This window comes from Lolium perenne, chromosome 1, assembly GCF_019359855.2.
Source record: "Lolium perenne isolate Kyuss_39 chromosome 1, Kyuss_2.0, whole genome shotgun sequence".
In the NCBI taxonomy this organism is placed as follows: domain Eukaryota; kingdom Viridiplantae; phylum Streptophyta; class Magnoliopsida; order Poales; family Poaceae; genus Lolium; species Lolium perenne.
In genome coordinates this window covers 93,145,672-93,162,571 of record NC_067244.2, presented here as the reverse complement: position 1 = coordinate 93,162,571, position 16,900 = coordinate 93,145,672, and the positions used below count along the sequence as shown (strand labels likewise).

The 16,900-nt window shown below is 53.5% G+C and overlaps 1 protein-coding gene across 9 annotated transcripts; it reads left to right on the top strand.

The window, feature by feature from the left end:
• Positions 1-4,027: 4,027 nt before the first annotated feature.
• LOC127321267 (uncharacterized) lies at positions 4,028-16,663 on the top strand. Of its 9 annotated transcripts, none has more exons than XM_071828681.1 (14): positions 4,030-4,511; positions 4,600-4,677; positions 4,840-4,895; positions 5,551-5,670; positions 5,827-5,897; positions 6,139-6,232; positions 6,296-6,502; positions 6,943-7,068; positions 7,328-7,436; positions 8,053-8,120; positions 15,826-15,895; positions 15,974-16,048; positions 16,131-16,222; positions 16,297-16,663. In XM_071828681.1, exons 1-14 carry the CDS (start codon positions 4,149-4,151, stop codon positions 16,376-16,378), a joined length of 1,611 nt encoding a protein of 536 aa, XP_071684782.1. In that variant the 5' UTR covers positions 4,030-4,148; the 3' UTR covers positions 16,379-16,663. The 9 variants fall into 9 exon arrangements, 8 of the variants coding, with proteins under 8 accessions (XP_071684785.1, XP_071684784.1, XP_071684789.1 ...); XM_051350295.2 differs by having other exon boundaries at positions 4,031-4,511; positions 6,943-7,194; XR_011756316.1 differs by lacking the exon at positions 8,053-8,120 and having other exon boundaries at positions 4,028-4,511; positions 6,943-7,194; positions 16,297-16,343.
• The last annotated feature ends 237 nt before the right edge of the window (positions 16,664-16,900 follow it).

Genomic DNA, 16,900 nt, shown 5'->3' with positions numbered 1-16,900 from the left:
TTGGCAACACTATCTTTGGCCAAAAGAGTTTATCATTCATTCCGACCACGAGTCCTTGAAATATTTGAAAAGCCAACACAACTTGAACAAACGACATGCAAAATGGGTCGAGTTCATTGAGTCCTTCCCATATGTAATCAAATACAAGAAGGGCAAGGACAATGTTGTGGCGGATGCTCTTTCCCGCAAAAACACCCTTTTGCTTACTCGTTTGGATTTTCATGTTTTGGGACTTGAAGAGATCAAAGAACTCTATCCTTCCAATTCTTTCTTTGCTCCGATTTTTGAGAAGTGCTCCGTTGAACGAGGAGTGGATGATTTCTATTTGCATGATGGCTACTTGTTTTAAGCTAACAAGATTTGCATTCCCGAGTCTTCTCTTCGAAAGTTACTTTTGCAAGAGTCACATGGGGGTGGTCTTATGGGTCACTTTGGACGTGACAAGACACTCGCGATGTTATCCACTCATTACTATTGGCCAAAGATGAAGCGAGATGTGGAGCGCCTATGCAACCGTTGCACTACATGCCTTCAAGCTAAGTCCACCTCCAACCCTTATGGTCTTTACACCCCATTGCCTATTCCATATGCACCATGGACCGATATTAGCATGGATTTCATCTTAGGATTGCCTCGCACTAAGCATGGTCATGGTTCCATATTTGTGGTAGTGGATAGATTCTCTAAGATGGCTCATTTCATACCTTGCCATAAGAGCGATGATGCTTCACACATTGCTTCATTGTTTTTCAGGGAAATTGTTTGCCTACACGGAATACCGGCAAGCATTGTGTCGGATCGAGACGTCAAGTTCATGAGCTACCTATGGAAGTCGCTCATGGCAAAGTTTGGAGTGAAGCTCTTGTTCTCATCATCCTCGCACCCGCAAACGGACGGCCAAACGGAAGTGGTCAATCGAAGCCTCTCCACTCTCCTACGCGTCCTCGTGAAGAAGAACTTGAAGTCATGGGAGGAGTGCCTTCCTCACGCGAAGTTCGCCTACAACCGCGCCAAGCACAAGACAACATCAAGGAGCCCCTTCATGGTCGTCTACGGCTTCGAACCTTACACGGCACTCGACATACTTCCACTTCCCCTTCATGAGCGGACCAACATGGACTTCGACAAGCGCACCGCCGCCATGAAGAAACTACATGAAGAAACAAGAGCAACCATACAAGAACATGTGCTTCGTCAAGCCAACCGCATCAACGCCAAGAAGAAGGAAAGAATATTTCAAGAAGGAGACCTCGTTTGGATCCACCTCCGGAAGGAAAGGTTCCCTCATGAGCGCAACTCCAAGCTCAAGCCAAGAGGAGATGGCCCCTTCAAGGTCCTCAAGCGCATCAACAACAACGCTTACGTCATCGACATCCCGACATCCAAGTACTTGGTGAGCAACACGTTCAACATCTCGGACTTGTCACCCTATCATGGAGATGAGGAGGTGCAAGAGTCGAGGACGACTCTTTCCCAAGGGGGGGAGATGATGTAGCCCCGCTCACCGACGACGCTACACCAAGACCAACAAGTCCCCCAAGTGGACCAATGACGCGAGCTCGAGTTAAAGCTCTACATGATGAGGTGAACTCGCTCCTCACCACCCTTGATCTTAGCACCCCTTTGGATGGAATACTACCTCATGCCGATGTGCTATGTGTCATTAGGTACAAGGCGCATCAAGACCCCGGAGAGGAGGACACGCCAAGGTCAAGGGAAGGAGAGGAGCAGCGGGACATGGAGATGATCACGAAGCTGGACACAACGTCGCTCGAAGCGCTCAAAGGAAGGGAAGAAGTGCTGGCCGGTCAAGGACCCGGTCAGACCGGTCCCACAACCGGGCCATCCGGTCCCAGGCCCGGTCAACCGGGCGGCAACCGGATTTCCCTGCATCGTACCGGAAGGCAACCGGAAACTTCGCAAGAATCCGGTTGGCGCCCGGTCGACCGGACCCAGGACCGGACCACCCGGCCACAGGCCCGGTCTGACCGGATCCCAAACCGGATTTGACGGGAATGACTCACCAAACTGCCTAAGTTATCCTTTCGCGTACCTTTTCGCCTTGCTGGCCATGTATGCCTATATAAGTAGCCTGGACCCCTCCTTTACCCCTCAGACTTGCAATAGGCTTAAACACAACTTTGAGCTTAGTCTCCCTAGGGTTATCATCCCTCTGTAATCAAGGCATCCTGGTTGTTGATTTGGATATTGCTGAGTGAGATTCTAGTACAAGCTACTCTCTCTCCCTCATCAATCTCTTCTTCTCGGGAATTCTGCCGCGTGCCTCTTCCGGGTGATTCTATTGGCGTGGTCCATCGAGCCACGGGGGTAAGCATTGGGTGTATCGGGTTGGTGTGCGTGCGTGAGTACCGGCGTTCTTCGTGTTCTTCGTGTTCCTCGCGTTATCCTACCTCTTCCCTTGGTTTTCGGGGTCAAATCGCGAGATCGGGCCACTCCCGGGATCTTAGATCTCATCACACCACCTCCAGCAGGGCGACGCAAAGTGACCGGGCCGTCCGCGAAGACGCAAACCTGGCCCAAATATGCGCCTCAGATGCGTCTCCGCGGATGCTCCGCGGACGCCAAAAGTGTCCGCTCGCGTCTGGCGGACGTTTCGTCGGGCCCGCCTGTCAGTGACTCTGCGTCGATGCGTCTTCTCAAACATGCCAGCGACTGCGCCGCTGCATCGCTTCGGCAGTCTGCGCCACGTTAATGGCGATGCCTCGGCTGCCGAGCGGCCGCATCCCACCTCCGCCAACCACGTTAATGGCGATGACACGCGTCCCGCGGCCACCGCATGCCTCCGGCCTATATAAAGGGGGCGCGCGTTCTTCTTCCTCATCCACTCCTCCAAAGAAACCCTAGCCGCCACAAAGCTCGACCGTAGCGCCGCCTAGGTGTTCCTGCGACGCAGCCAGGCCCGCGAGGCAGTCCATGGCCGGTCCTGGTGGCCGGCGAGGCAGTCGAGGCTGCGGCCCTGGGTGCCCCCGTGGTCGGGGCAGGGGCCGCCGTGGTGGAGCAGCTACGGCCCCACGCTCGCCGTCGCCTGCGCACTCCTCGTCCTCGCAGGAGGAGCGCTGCTTCGAGTTCCTCCTCCGCATCGACGACGACCCACTCGGCATCAAACGGCTCCCGGACAAGTTTGCCGAGTTCGTCGATGGCGTCGAGCCGACGCATTTGCAGCTACGGGAGGCCAGCTGCAACTTCTGCCGCTGGACCGTGGAGGTCCTGTTCGACGGGCAGGGCAAGATGTACCTGCACACGGGGTGGGACAAGTTCGCCCGTGACCTCGCGCTCGAGCCCGGCTGCCAGCTCACCTTCCTCTACGAGGGGGACGACAAGATGATCGTGAAGGTGTTCGACGATACAGCCTGCCGCAGGCACTACCACACCGGCGAATTCGGCTCGGACACCGATAGTTAGAACTTAGAACTTAGAATGTTCTTTCTTTGCAGCGAATCTGGCTACGGGCCAGACGAAGCCAGTAGTGGAGGTCTCTGTCTGTTCTTCCTCGTTAGAATCAATAAGGGCACCGTCTCCTCCCGCTGGATTTTCCAGTTTGGGTGATTGGGTGTGTGCCCTCGAATGTTCTTTCTTGGCAGCGAACATACGCAAATCAACACAACTAGTTTCTTTTTTTTAAATGTTATATTTGTGTCAAACCATGGTTCAAACTATGTGTTAGTTTGTGTAAACCATGTTCCAAACTATGTGTTAGTTTTTGTAAAATCATGTTTCAATATGTAATATTTGGAACTATGTTTAAATGGAGAAGAGGAAAAAAATAAAAATGCATCACCCCGCTGGAGCAGCACCCAGATCATTTTAGCCGTCCGTCGGAAAAAAACAAAGGCCTCTACACAGGCGAGCGGATCACGTCAGCTAGCGGTGGCGCCAGTGCAGCACGGCTCCGAATATCCGTCCGAGCTGTATCACGTGGGCTACGCCCACACACGTTGTGCCCCAAAAACGAAGGTACGTGTCCCCACATGTCATTGCCTAGTGGACGCTTTTGTTTCTTTCTCGTCGTCTCCCATTGATCTCCTCCGACGCCTCCTTGGCTCCTTCCGTCTCGCGCCCGCCTCTTAACGGCCGCTCGGCCTCACACCAGCGCCCCCGCTACCTCTCGCCCGCTCGCCTCCGCCTCCATGCAGCACCGCTCGGCGCCGCCGGCCACGGCCTCCGCCGCAGCGGCCGCCATAGCGCTCGGCGTGGGCGGCATCGAGCCGGCGGTCACGCTCGACCAGGTGCCGCGCTGGAGCGACCCGGACCAGCGCCTCTACGCGCCCAACTCCTCGTCCGCCGCCGCCGAAGCCGCGGGCGGCGGATCCGAGCCCGCAGCGTCTTCATTCCTCTCCTTCTCCGACCCGCTCACCGGCGACGACGCGGGCGGCGCCCGCGGCGGTTCCTCGCGCTTCCCCGTCGACCACGAGATAAACTCCAGGATCTACCTCTGGCGTGGACACCCGTGGAACCTGGAGGTTGACGCAGTCGTCAACTCCACCAACGAGGTTGCCATTCTCTTCTTCTTATGTCTTGCTGGTACTTGCAGAGTGCTGTAGTCGCGGCGCTAACCTCGTGATTCCGCGAATGCTGTAGAGCTTGGACGAGGGGCACAGCAGTCCTGGGCTGCACGCCGCAGCAGGCTCGGGGCTCACGGAGGAATGCGCCACCTTGGTACGACTTTGACTTATATCAGGAGTTCAGGACCAGCCATTCTACTTTTTTTTTTTTTTTTTTTTTTTTTTTTTTTTTTTGAAATTGCCATTCTACTTTTAGCCAGTGGAACATTTGTGAAGTTTGTCAAGTCACCTTTTATTATTGGTCCATGCTTTGCAGGGCGGCTGCCGAACTGGGATGGCAAAGATGACCACTGCATATGATCTTCCTGCGAGGTAGCCTTGGCTCTTACCGCGTGCTGTTTCAGTTATGAATACATGTTCTACATTTATTCAAGTAGAAAATGCATGCATCTCAAGTTGCAACATTCATGTGCACGGATCTGGATCCTGGAAACACTGTTGAAGCCTGAAATTACAACATCACTGTATTTTGTAGTCTTCACCTGTGCTTCATTAGTCTTTTATTTATATTGAAAGTTAAACAAATGATTATCATCTCCAGTGTTGTCAGGTTTCATCCTTCGGATTAATAAAAATATTACAACTTATACTCATGAAAAAGCTACCCCGCTTTACTTTTCTCCTCTACTGGATTGGACACCTACGTGGTGTCTCTATGTTACAGTTTTATACAGTGCAGTTTAATTTATACGATAAGAATAATTATTCAACTCACATAACTCAATTACTTGTAAACTACTTTGGATTTGGAACAATTCCTAGTTCTGGGAAAGATGTAATTTACAAGAAAGGCATTTACTAGTTTGTATCTGCTTTTCAAAATTTAAGTACTCCGAAATATATGTGCAAAGTCATTCAGATTAATTGTTCTTTCATACCTGCAAAGTCATTCAGATTAATTATTCTGATTCACTGTTGTATGCATTGTTATTTATACTAAAATATATTACATCAACTGATGGTGTAGGAAGGTCATCCATACAGTGGGACCGAAATATGCTGTCAAGTATCACACAGCTGCGGAGAATGCACTTAGTCACTGCTACCGGTCATGTTTGGAACTACTCATTGAGAATGGCCTTGAAAGGTACTTGTCAGCTTGTGGCATCTTATGGGTTAAAATTGAAATCTTTTATCCTTTTATCTTGTTATTTTTCTTGTTTAACAAGTGATGTTTGGTCTTTGCGCTGTGCTGTCTGAAATCTTCACATATCGCTACTTTTCTTCCATTTCATTTCCTTAGCATCGCAATGGGTTGCATATACACGGAAGCTAAAAACTATCCTCGTGAACCAGCTGCCCATGTAGCAATAAGTGAGTTCTCTTATTATGTGTGCTCTATCTTGTACTTGTTGTATTTATGATTTGTTATACAAGATGTTTTACACACAAAGGAAGCTTTTAGGCACCCTCCGTTTAATATATTGTTTCCACTTGGAGGTGAAGCGATGAGTGGCAGAAAGTTAAAAAAAAAAATGACTGTACCATACTTGTACTCTATAAATAATTCACATGTCTAAGATTTTGTTGTGCTTTAACTCACTTTACTCTTCAGGGACTGTTAGACGTTTTCTGGAGAAACAAATAGGCAAGATAGCGGGTGTTGTTTTTTGTACTACATCATCATATGATACTGAGATATACAAAAGGTGCTTAAGCTGGAGCTCAAAATTATTTTATTTTTTACATTTGCTAACAAAAACATTATGCAGATTGCTCCCACTTTATTTTCCTCGGGACAAGCAGGAGGAAGAAATTGCAGTATCGAAACTTCCAGCTGATGTTGGCGATGAGAATGGTGAAACTGTAATAGATGAACGGAAAATAAGAATAAGACCTTTGCCTGCTGGTGCAACAGACAGAACAGTAGCTACAGCTTCACTTGACCTTCCACTTGATTCTGGGTTGGCATCGAAGAGGTGAATTCAAAAAGTTTAACATTTACCTTGATTTTTCCTAACCAGTATAAATTCGCATACACTAAATGTGATATATACATTTGCTGTCGATATTAGGTAAATGCTAGATCAGTGGCTGCTTCTGATTTGTAGCTTAGGCATTATGCATCCTTGTTGGTCTCAGTTAGGCAGCTTAAATTTTATTTATTCGGTCTTACTTTGTTGCAGATTGATTGGTCAAATCTTTATTGTCCTGTTTTTACTGAAAGACTATCTTTTGTGTAGACCCTCATATGGATGAGACACTACCCTCTTTTTATTTAGTCAGTTATGTGTACTTTAATTTTTACTTAATTATCTACGTTATCTATTTTATTGATTACATGTTACAATTTATCTTCAAAAGGTCTTTATTTAGGTACAAATATTGCTCAACTAATTTTCCCTGATTTATTCAACAGGGGTACTTTCAAGTTGGATTCATATTTGGATCCTTCATTTATGTCACTAATTAAAGACCCGGATCTGCGACGCAAGGAGCAGTGGGAAAAATCTTCTCAAGCTCAAAAGGGATTTAATTACTCTAGGTTGCTTGGATATGGTGATATAGGTTTCCCTCCATTGTCTGCTGCTGAGGAATATTCACTTCATTCACGATACCTTGCTAAAGCAAATTCTCTTAATCTTTCAGAGATTGCTGAAATGAAAATAATGTATGTAAATTTCTCTTGTTGTTATGACGTTTTATTTTGCCTCCTCTTATGCTAGTTTATCGCTGCATATGATTTATCTTTTCTTCCACTGTATTTTATTGCCTGCAGTTCTGATGAGCCCTACAAATTGCAGTTATCGCGCTGGAGTTGATATTGAAGGGCGCCCAGTTATGGTTGTTGTTGGTGCACACTTTCTTCTTCGCTGCCTGGATCTTGAGCGATTTGTTCTACATGTAGTGAAGGTAATTATGCAGTTGAAACAAAAGCTGCCTACCAGAACTTCTCCAGCCCCAGCCCAACTATGATGTCCTGGATTGCAATTGTCTGCAGATACTTAATGATTAGGACTAGGAAGTTTGATCAGCTTGACCATAGTGTAGGGTTTTCTATGCTCTCTGCATTTCTTAAGTCAGGCATGTCTAGTTATATATGTGCATTGGCAGCCACTAACACAGAATATACTATTGATGCTATAAATTTTAGGGTTTTTTCGAACTACGAATGTACATGGAAGCAATTAACCCAAGTAATTTTCTTATTAGAAGTCTCTGTATAACGATTTTTATGAAACTGAGATTTGATTCTAAACAAATTAAACTAGAGACAAGTATACTGTAAGACACCAGTAATGTTTAGATGGATTTTCAGGGAATGTGCTTTTTTTAATATTGTATTTGAAAGAGTCATGTCTATGCCTCCTGGGACTTATAGTTTAAGTTTTATTTTCCTATGAGTATTCAGTTCGTATTTTATAGTTTAAGTCTTATTTTTGTGGCAACGATAAGAGAGTGACAAAACAAGACATCAAACTATAAAAGATGAGTTAAAGTTCATTCTAAAAGCAGCATCTCGTTGCAGGAGTTTGAACCTTTGATTCAGAAGCCATATACAATTGCGTATCTCCATTCTGCAGCATCATTGCAACCGTAAGTGTTTGATAAAAGAAACAGTCTACTTGATTCCCTGAAGTTTTGGGCTGGGACAACATAACCTTGTGGTTGGGAAATCTAGATATGCACCCCCCCCTTACCTGTGCAAACTGTTCAAATAAACCCCTAGGGTGACTTTGGAGAGTATTATTGCATACATGGCATGCCCGTGTGGATTGGTTGCTAACATGAACTGCCACATCACCCTGGATCCACATTTCATTGATTAAATTTCTTGCTTATCTATTCTCTCCATCTTTCTTTTCTCTTTGCTCTCTCTCTCTCTCTCTCACACACACACACACACACACACACACACACACACACATGGTAGAACCATGGGAGTACTCATGGACACAGCCTCATGAGGGTCCAGCATGAATTCCGTGTGGGTCCGCCTATGAATCCTGCGTGATAGAAGACGTGATGTGGCAGTCTATTTGGTAACCAATCTTCGTCAATGCAATAGCACCCTCTACCTGTTAATCTCTTCAGGGTTTTAAACCTTTTTTTTTTTGAGAAATCAACGGGGGCGATTTGCCCACCTGAACTCATGTATATTATCAAAACAACAAGTCGAATACAAGTGCTGACCCCCACCAGGGGGGATCCGGGGCGGCATACCGCGCCCGAGGGGGAAGGGGGTTTACAAGGGGGGTGGGAGATGGTGGGGGGGAAGCTAAGAGATGGACTGACACCAGGCTAGCAAGGGATCCGTGTCGACTTTAGCCGAGGCGTGGACAGTCCAAAGGCGTAGGTGGTCAATGACCATAGCAACTACACGGGTAGTAGAGAAGAGGTCCGTGTCGAAGACCATCTTGTTCCGGGACTTCCAAACGGACCAAAGGAGAGAAAGGACGGCGGTGTTGCGCGCTTTGACGTGCATTTGTGGTAGATCTTTGGAGAGTCCATCAAGGAGAGCTGGTAGGTCGGCGCCGTCCCGGGGCCGCATCGTGGGAGAGACGATGTTCCAAAGGGGTCCGAGGCGAGGACAGCAGACGAATAGGTGTGAAATGTCCTCCACAACCCCTAGGCAGAACGCGCAGTTGGGGGAGGGCACACACCTGAGACGGTGTAGCAGGGCGCGAGTTCTGGTTCGTTGGAGACGGAGGATCCAGAAGAACACTCGCACCTTGAGCGGAGCGAAGCAGTCCCAGTTGACCTCCTGGCCGGGAACGACACATCCCGAGGAGTGTAAGGCTCGGTAGATGTCTCCAGTGCTGAAGTCGGTGGAATGGCCGAGAGCGATGGTACGGATGTCAGGTGTCATGGTGAGCGAGAGGCAGGCGCGCACAAAGTCTAGCTCGCCGGCGGCGGCAATGGTCACGCGGTGGGCGACGGGGATATCAATACCCCCGCGCCCGAGGGTGTATGCAACCGAGGCAAGGGGGCGGAGACAATGCGAGTAGGCTGCGGGCAGGGCCGCATACAGGGGACCAGGGAGCTCCAGGAGTCATGCCAGAGGGAGGTCGAGCGCCCGTCACGGGGGTCCACCCTAGTAATAGAGCGGTAAAGTGAGAGAAGCGCCTGAAAGCACCTCCAAGCGGGCGTGGCTGGATGGGGGTGGTCGCCGAGGTAGCTCCGCTTAATCCACCTAGTCCAAGGGGAGTCTCGCCCAGAGAAGAGACCATGCAGGACCTTCAGCAGGAGGCATGTGTTCTCAAGGCCCAGATCCGTTACGCCGAGGCCCCCTTCGGACCGTAGCCGGCAGACATAGTCCCAGGCAACCTGGCAATCGCCCCCAGAGCATTTCTCCTTTGCCTTCCAGAACTCGCCCGCCGCGGCTTGCCCATCTTGGCGAGGGTCCCTCTTGGGATAGGTAGGACGGACATTGCGAATGACGGAAGGGCGGACAAGACAACATTAGTGAGCGTGAGACGCCCGCCAATGGGGAGTAGGGACGTACGCCATCCGGGGATGCGCTTGGAGATCTTGACAGACAGGAATTCCAGCGCCGACGCGGGGAGTTTGTGGTCCGACAGGGGTAGCCCCATGTAAGTTTGGGGGAAGGACGAGACGGGGCAGCCCAAAATGCTGGCAAGATCAGTGGCAAGATCGTCCGGGACCCCACCAACGGGGACGAAGGTGCTCTTGTGGAAGTTGATGTGGAGGCCAGTTGCTTGGGAGAAGAGGTCAAGGATTTTTTTGAGGCGGTAGACATGTGAGCGCTCGGCCCGCATGATCAGCAGGGTGTCGTCTGCGTATTGGATAACGGGGCATGGGAGGTCGTCCACCAGAGGGTGCAGCAGGGACTCTTCGGAGCTTTCCATGGCAATGAGACACGGGAGCAAGTCGGCGACGGCGAGGTACATGTACGGGGACAGCGGGTCTCCTTGGCATAGCCCATTCTTACAGGAGATCCATCATCCGGGGACCCCGTTAAGTAGGACCGCGGTCCGTCCAGTGGTAAGAATGGCAGAAATCCAAGACCGGAAAAGAGGCCCAATGCCGCGAGCACCCAGGATGGCGTCTAGTGCAGTCCAGTTGACGGAATCGAAGGCCTTTTTAAAGTCAAGCTTGAGCACAACTGCAGGGGTTTTACGGGTACGACAGCTCGGAATCACATCTGCAGCACATAGGAAGTTGTTGACTATGTTTCGCCCTTTGACGAACCCCGACTGTTCAAAAGAGATAATCCGTTCAATGTATTGTTGGAGCCTTGTCGTGAGGATCCTAGTGACAATCTTCATAACGCAGTTCTGGAGCGAGATGGGGCGGTAACCGTCAGCGGTGAGCACCTCTTCTTTCTTGGGGATGAGGGTGATAAAGGCCCGGTTGAGGCCGTCGAGGGGGGCCACCCCATCATAGAAGTCCTAGAGGAAGGCCATGAGGTCCGGGCTGACAATATCCCAGAAGGTGCGAAAGAAGGCAGGGCCAAACCCATCTGGGCCGGGACTGCTATCCGTACGCATAGCCCAAACAACATCCTTAGCCTCCTGGATGGTGAAGGGTCGGTCCAGCTCCTGCAATCCCGTGACGCTACGCATGGTGGCGCGGAGGTCAAAGCCCCACACCGGCGGGGTGGAGGTGCCGAGAAGGCTAACGTAGAAGGTGCGCAGCAGCTCCGCCTTCTCAGAGTGGTTGTAGAGCACCCGCCCGCCGTCATGTAGGACCTTGATCTGGTTTTTCCGGAGATGCGTGGAAGCGCAGGCATGAAAAAATTTGGTGTTGTCTTCACCGAAACGGCAAAGGCGGAATGTGAAACGTTGTTTCCAGTAGGCATTGAGGGCCTTGTATTCTAGGGAAAGGTGCTGACGAACGCGGTCCCTGAGCAATTTTTCCGGGGCCGGAAGCGGCCAGAGTTCTTCTATTAAATCAAAAAAAGCTCGAGAACCCTCCTACAATTAGAGACGACCTCGGCAGGCTTGCGGCGTTGTTTTGCCCAATGTTTAGATTCAGCTCGGACCCATTTCAGGGTGTTGCAAATTCTCAGGGAGGCTTGGGGTGGCAATCTATTTTGTAGCCGGGCCCAAACGGAGGCAACAAGGGACCTGTATTCAGGGTGAAGGGCCCAAGCCTTCTCATATCTGAAGATCTGTGTTTTCGGCGCGCGCGAGGACGCCATCAGGAGGAGGGGCACGTGGTCCGAGGTGGTGCAGATCAGCGAGTGAAGAGTCGAGTTGAAGAGGCGGGCGCCCCAGGCGAGATTAATCAGCGCGTGGTCCAGCCGCACGAGGGTGGGGTCGTCTCGGGAGTTTGTCCAGGTGTATCTGTGGTCTAGAAGAGGGAGTTCCTGGAGGGCAAGGTCGTCGATGAGATCGTTTAGGCTGCCCGTGGCGCGGGCATCAAAGTTATCGTTGTTTCTGTCTTCGGCGCATCGGGCAATGTTGAAGTCTCCCAACAGAACCAAGGGGTCAGAGCCCAAGTCCGAGAGGGACTGGAGCTCGGAGAGGAAGTCGTCCCGCCGCTCGGGCCCGCACGGCACATAAATGTTGGTGATGGTGAAGCGGGTGCCGTCGGCCGCCAGCTCGAAGGTGGAGGAGAGCGAGTATTGCATCGGGAGGTCGGACAGGTGGGTAACGTGTCGCGAGTCCCACGCGGTGACAATGCCACCGGATGCGCCAATGGAAGGCAGGAAGGAGAAGCAAGTGAACCCCTGGGGGAGGAAAGTCGCCTCTTTCTGAGGTGGGACCGAGGAGAGCTTCGATTCTTGGAGGCAAATAACATGCAGGGGTTGCGCGGATAGGTTCATTTTTACATCAAGGCATTTGTCGGGGTCATTCAAGCCGCGAATGTTCCAGGAGGAGAGGAGGAGTTGTGAGAGGCTGTTTACATCCATGGAAACTTGATTGTCACCAAGCTATTTACATCAACCACACCCACAAAGCACGATCGACGGTGTGGAACAAGCTCCAAAACCGGACTATCTAACCCTAAGTGGGGCTGGCAGGGTGGAACAGGCTCCACACCGGACAGCACCAAGGTGAGCAAAACGTGCGAGGCTATACAACACAAACTGGAGACGCACGTTACAGGCATTGAGCTAAGCAGGTAGACGTGTTTGACGGGGGCGGGCGGTGCACGCGCGGGAGCCAGAGGCGCGATCATCCAGGGACCTAAATTGGCCCGCCCCAAGCAGCTGGGTAGGGAACTCATGGATCGGCGGCAGGCTCCTCGGAGGCGAACGCGAGCGCACACACCATGGTTCCCGCGCTGACAGGCATGGGCCATGGAGAGCAGCTCATCGGTGCGGAAGGGCGGTGGCACCAAGGTTGACAGAGCGTCCCCACCATCCCCGGACTTGAGGGCCTTGAGCCTGATAGCGCGCGCCATGACGGACTCGAAGAGGGGGCCGCTCTGATCACGCACGCGGGCGCTGCGTTTCACCCCAACGGCGGCCTAGGACGGGGCAGGTGAACGGGTGGAGTGGGACTTGGCGGGGCGGCCACGGCGACATGGAGGGAGCGGCGCTGGGCAGGAGCAGCATCACAAGCCGGGTGGCCGGCGGCCTCCTACACCGGACCCTCGCCATGGTCCTCGGCGGAGCGGAGCGCAGAAGACAGGTTCCTGGCCGCCGACGCCGCGCCGGCGTTGGCACTCACGACACCATGGTAGGGCACCAGCTCGAGGGGCGAGGCGCAGGTCACGGCGTCGGCGAGGACGTTGACAGAGAGGCATGAGGCCACTCCCGGGGCCTTCACGATCTGGTCGACGACGCCGATGGCACCGGAAACCAGGTGGAGGTGGGCTAGGCCGCGCGGCCCGATGATGCCGGGGGATGCCATGCGGCGCGGGACGGCAAAGTATGCCTCTTCGCCCGGCTCTCCGCGGACGACGATGTGGAGAAAATGGCCGCACGCACCCACGCGGATGTCGGAGTGTTGTGGGACGCCGCCGTTGGTGATGGCGGCGAAGGGAGCGTCGCGAACACGCTCGGAGCACAGCTGCGGGACGTCGATGGAGAAATCCGCCTCGCTCGGGGGCGCATCGTCGGCGGCCGCCGCCGGCGCGGCGTCAGGATGCTGGCCACGAGCGGCCCGAGTGCGACATCGCGGGCAGCCGCTGTTGCCACCGAATCGCGAGGACGGCGGCCCATCCCGGCAAGGAGTCCGGGCGCCGCCCATCGGGCCCATCCCCGCGCGGCGGGCCGTCCGGGGGGTCCGTGCCGCCCCAGCTGCCGCCACCGGCACTGCCACCGCGGCCTCCGCCGCCGCCGCCGCCACCTCCTTCGTTACCACCACCAGTTGCACCGCCGATCGGCACCCGGCGGAGACGCTGCACCTCCACAACGGTGTAGTCGTCGTCGGCGTTCTTGACGTTCAGGTCCTGAGGAATACGGAAGTAGTTGCGCCCGGACAGGCAGACCTGGGCGATGTCGGTGGGATTGCCCATCTGCCTGATGGAGCCCTGGATGCGCGGCACCGTCCAATGGTCGAAGGGGAAGTGGACGAGGGCGAGGGCGGCGTAGCCTGTATGGGTGAAGCGGAGGCGGTTCAGCGCCTCCTCGTGCCGCTCGAAGTAGACGGAATGCTCGAGGACGGGTAACGGGCTGCCGTCCACCGCCGCTTCACGGCTGGCTCGGGAGCGGAAGAGAACGACGGTGGCGCCGTGGGAGCGGGCGTCGACTGGCAGCATGTAGACGTCGATGTGGGCGGGGTGGCGGGTGGCCGGACGCGGATCAGAGTCAGTAGAGTCGTCGCTGCCGCCTCCAGCGGCGGTACCGTCCGAGCCCCTGCTGGCGGAGGCGCCGGCGAAGTCCAGCGGCGAGATGGGAGAGTAGGGTGAGATGGGGTTTCGTGGAGCGGGAGCGGCAAAGGAGGGGGTGGGCGTTGTGGCGTTGGGAGGCTGGCCGACGGGCGTAGTGGTGAAGCCTGGAGGTGGCAACATGGCGAAGGCGAAGGGGTAAGGCGTGACGGGGAGATGCCCGCGGCCGCCGGCGACGCGAGGCGGAGGTACAACGGGTGCGGAGGATGGAGGGGTGGGTGGTGCAGCAGGCGCGGGCGCCGAAGAGAGGGCAGCCACCGCTGCAGTGGCCGGGGCTGCGGCACAGGCGGCAGTGCATTGGGTTTCTACAGTCGCGGACGGGGTGGTCTGGGAGGAGGCAGCGGAAGCACAGCCTCTCCGCATATATGTCGGATAGAGAGAGAGGGCGGAGCGAACGGGGTCGCCGAGGATAACGGAGGGAGAAGGAGAGCGGTGGGCCGTCGAGTGGCAGGGGGGCCCTAGCCACGTCCGCCCAGCTGCGGGGCGTCGGATGGGGATCGTGCGGTTGGAGCAGGGGCGTGGCGTGGTCAGCGGTCTGGCGGGCCCCTGCCAGGTGGTGGAGAGGGGGGGGCACGTGCCGTAGTGGAGGGCGGCGTGGCGTGGGCGGGCGACACGCAAGGGGCGGTTGGGACGTGGAGGGTGGGGCCGGGAGAGGCGGAGGGAACGGGGGTAGACGCGGCTCTCCGCGCGGGGCCACCCCCGGAGGGGCTTACGTCAGGGGTGACAGGTTTGTTGACATGCATGGGGGCAGGAGAGTCAGCGCGGGCCCGGGCTGATCGCATGGCCTCAACGGCTAGATTTTTTGAAGGGAAAAAGTCAACACGCATGGGCCCTGCTGCGACACCACGGCGGGAGAGCAGCGCCGCCGCAACGCTGGTGCCGGAGACCGTGGTAGAGAAGACGCCGTCGCCGGCGTCGGAGACGGAGAAGGGGTCGTCGGGGTGGGAGAAGAAGAAAGTGAGGCAAGCTGAGAGCGCGGGAGCGTCGATCGGCCCGGCGGACCGGACGCACGCAAGCCAGAGCGTGGAGCCCGCGGCGGAGGGAGAACCAGGGACGAGGGGGCGGCAGACGGGAGAGTGGAACTTGGCCATGGAGTAATCGGAGAAGAGTTCACCGGGGAGACGGGTGGAGCGCGGCGTAGGCGCAAGAACGGGTGCGCGGGGCCAGAAGGAGGGCACAGAGCGAGGGAGGAGCAGTAGAGCTAGGAGAGGCGAAGGGAGCGGTGGTCGACGAGGGCGACGGAGGAGGGGCGGGAGGGAGCAAACCTGCGGCAAGGGGCCGCGTCTGAGGACGACGGGAGCCGACGGGAGGGTGGCGTCGGAGTTGGGGAGTCCAGCGCCGGCGGTGGCTGCTGTATGGGTCGGGAGGGCGGTGGTCGGCGGCGGGCTCCCGTCGTCGCCTGGGATCGCCAGAGCTCGATCCTTCTCCATCGTTCTCCTACCAGCGGGTTTTAAACCCTCATGAGTTTATTCAAGGAATTTTCTTAATCTATGTCCAGGCAACCAGATTTAGGATTCATGAAACGGATACAACAAATATTAGGCCGGAAACACCAGCGGAACCTTCATGTCAGTATCTTGCTTATGCGCTATGTATCCTATTTATCTGTTAAAAGTTTGCTCTTCTAACAGTTTTCACTGTAACAGGGAATATATATCCTTCACCCAACCTTGGGGTTGAGATCAGCTATTCTGGCAATGCAAGTTTTGGTTGATGGAGAGGTATCTCTCAGTTCACACCATACTGATATTCCTTAATCACTTAATATGTTGCTTGAGGTTTAGAATCGTGTTTTTAAACTAGGTCTGGAAGAAAGTTGTATATGTCGATAGGCTTGTGCAGCTGTTCAGATACGTGCCACGTGAACAATTAACCATTCCAGATTTTGTCTTTCAGTAAGTAATTCTTGCTTCTAGCACATTTTTACGGAGCTATGAAAGACACTGTTCTTATGAAAATAATCCTGCAGGCATGATCTGGAGGTGAATGGTGATAGGGGCCTGATTGTGGATGCAAGAACAAAACATATCTACCATAGACCATCTGGCTGATTCGTGGTGTTTCCGTTGTCACAGTTCTCAATTCTTTGTATAATTACTCATTGTTGTTATTTCCCTTTTGTATCTAGTTTAGGTGTGCTATTCCTTTCATTCATTCGCCGGCCTTTCTGGGAAGGGGAACATTGTCTGTATACTTTCAGTTGTACAGCCAAATAAAAGTGGTGTATCAGTTCTATAGCCTTCATCGATTCCACCTGACCAGGCCATTCCTCTTGTACCATTATATTATACTATAATAATATATAAAAGCCTGACATGTGGGCGATTTTCATTGTAGATTACCAATGGCTGCCTTCGGTCAAAGAGGTGACGTACCCCACGTTTCCACAATGACACGTTGGTCAGCCAAACACCTTTTGCCTTCTATCTGCCCCCTCGTGGATTCTCTCTACCGTAAGGGCATCTTCAACCCGGCGACCTAAACAGACGCGTTGGGCCATTCGTTTTGGGCTGTTTGGGTGGCCGCGCGGACACCCAAACAGCGTCCGCGTGTCCGTTTGAGTTGCACGCTGC

What these genes read in the sequence shown, in the direction of transcription:
- LOC127321267 (XM_051350295.2), top strand. Translation starts at nt 4,149, where the DNA reads ATGCAGCACCGCTCGGCGCCGCCGGCCACGGCCTCCGCCGCAGCGGCC. An exon ending in TCTGCAGCATCATTGCAACC is followed by an intron (nt 8,121 to 15,825) that starts GTAAGTGTTTGA and finishes ATCTATGTCCAG; the next exon opens with GCAACCAGATTTAGGATTCA. An exon ending in AAGTTTTGGTTGATGGAGAG is followed by an intron (nt 16,049 to 16,130) that starts GTATCTCTCAGT and finishes TTTTTAAACTAG; the next exon opens with GTCTGGAAGAAAGTTGTATA.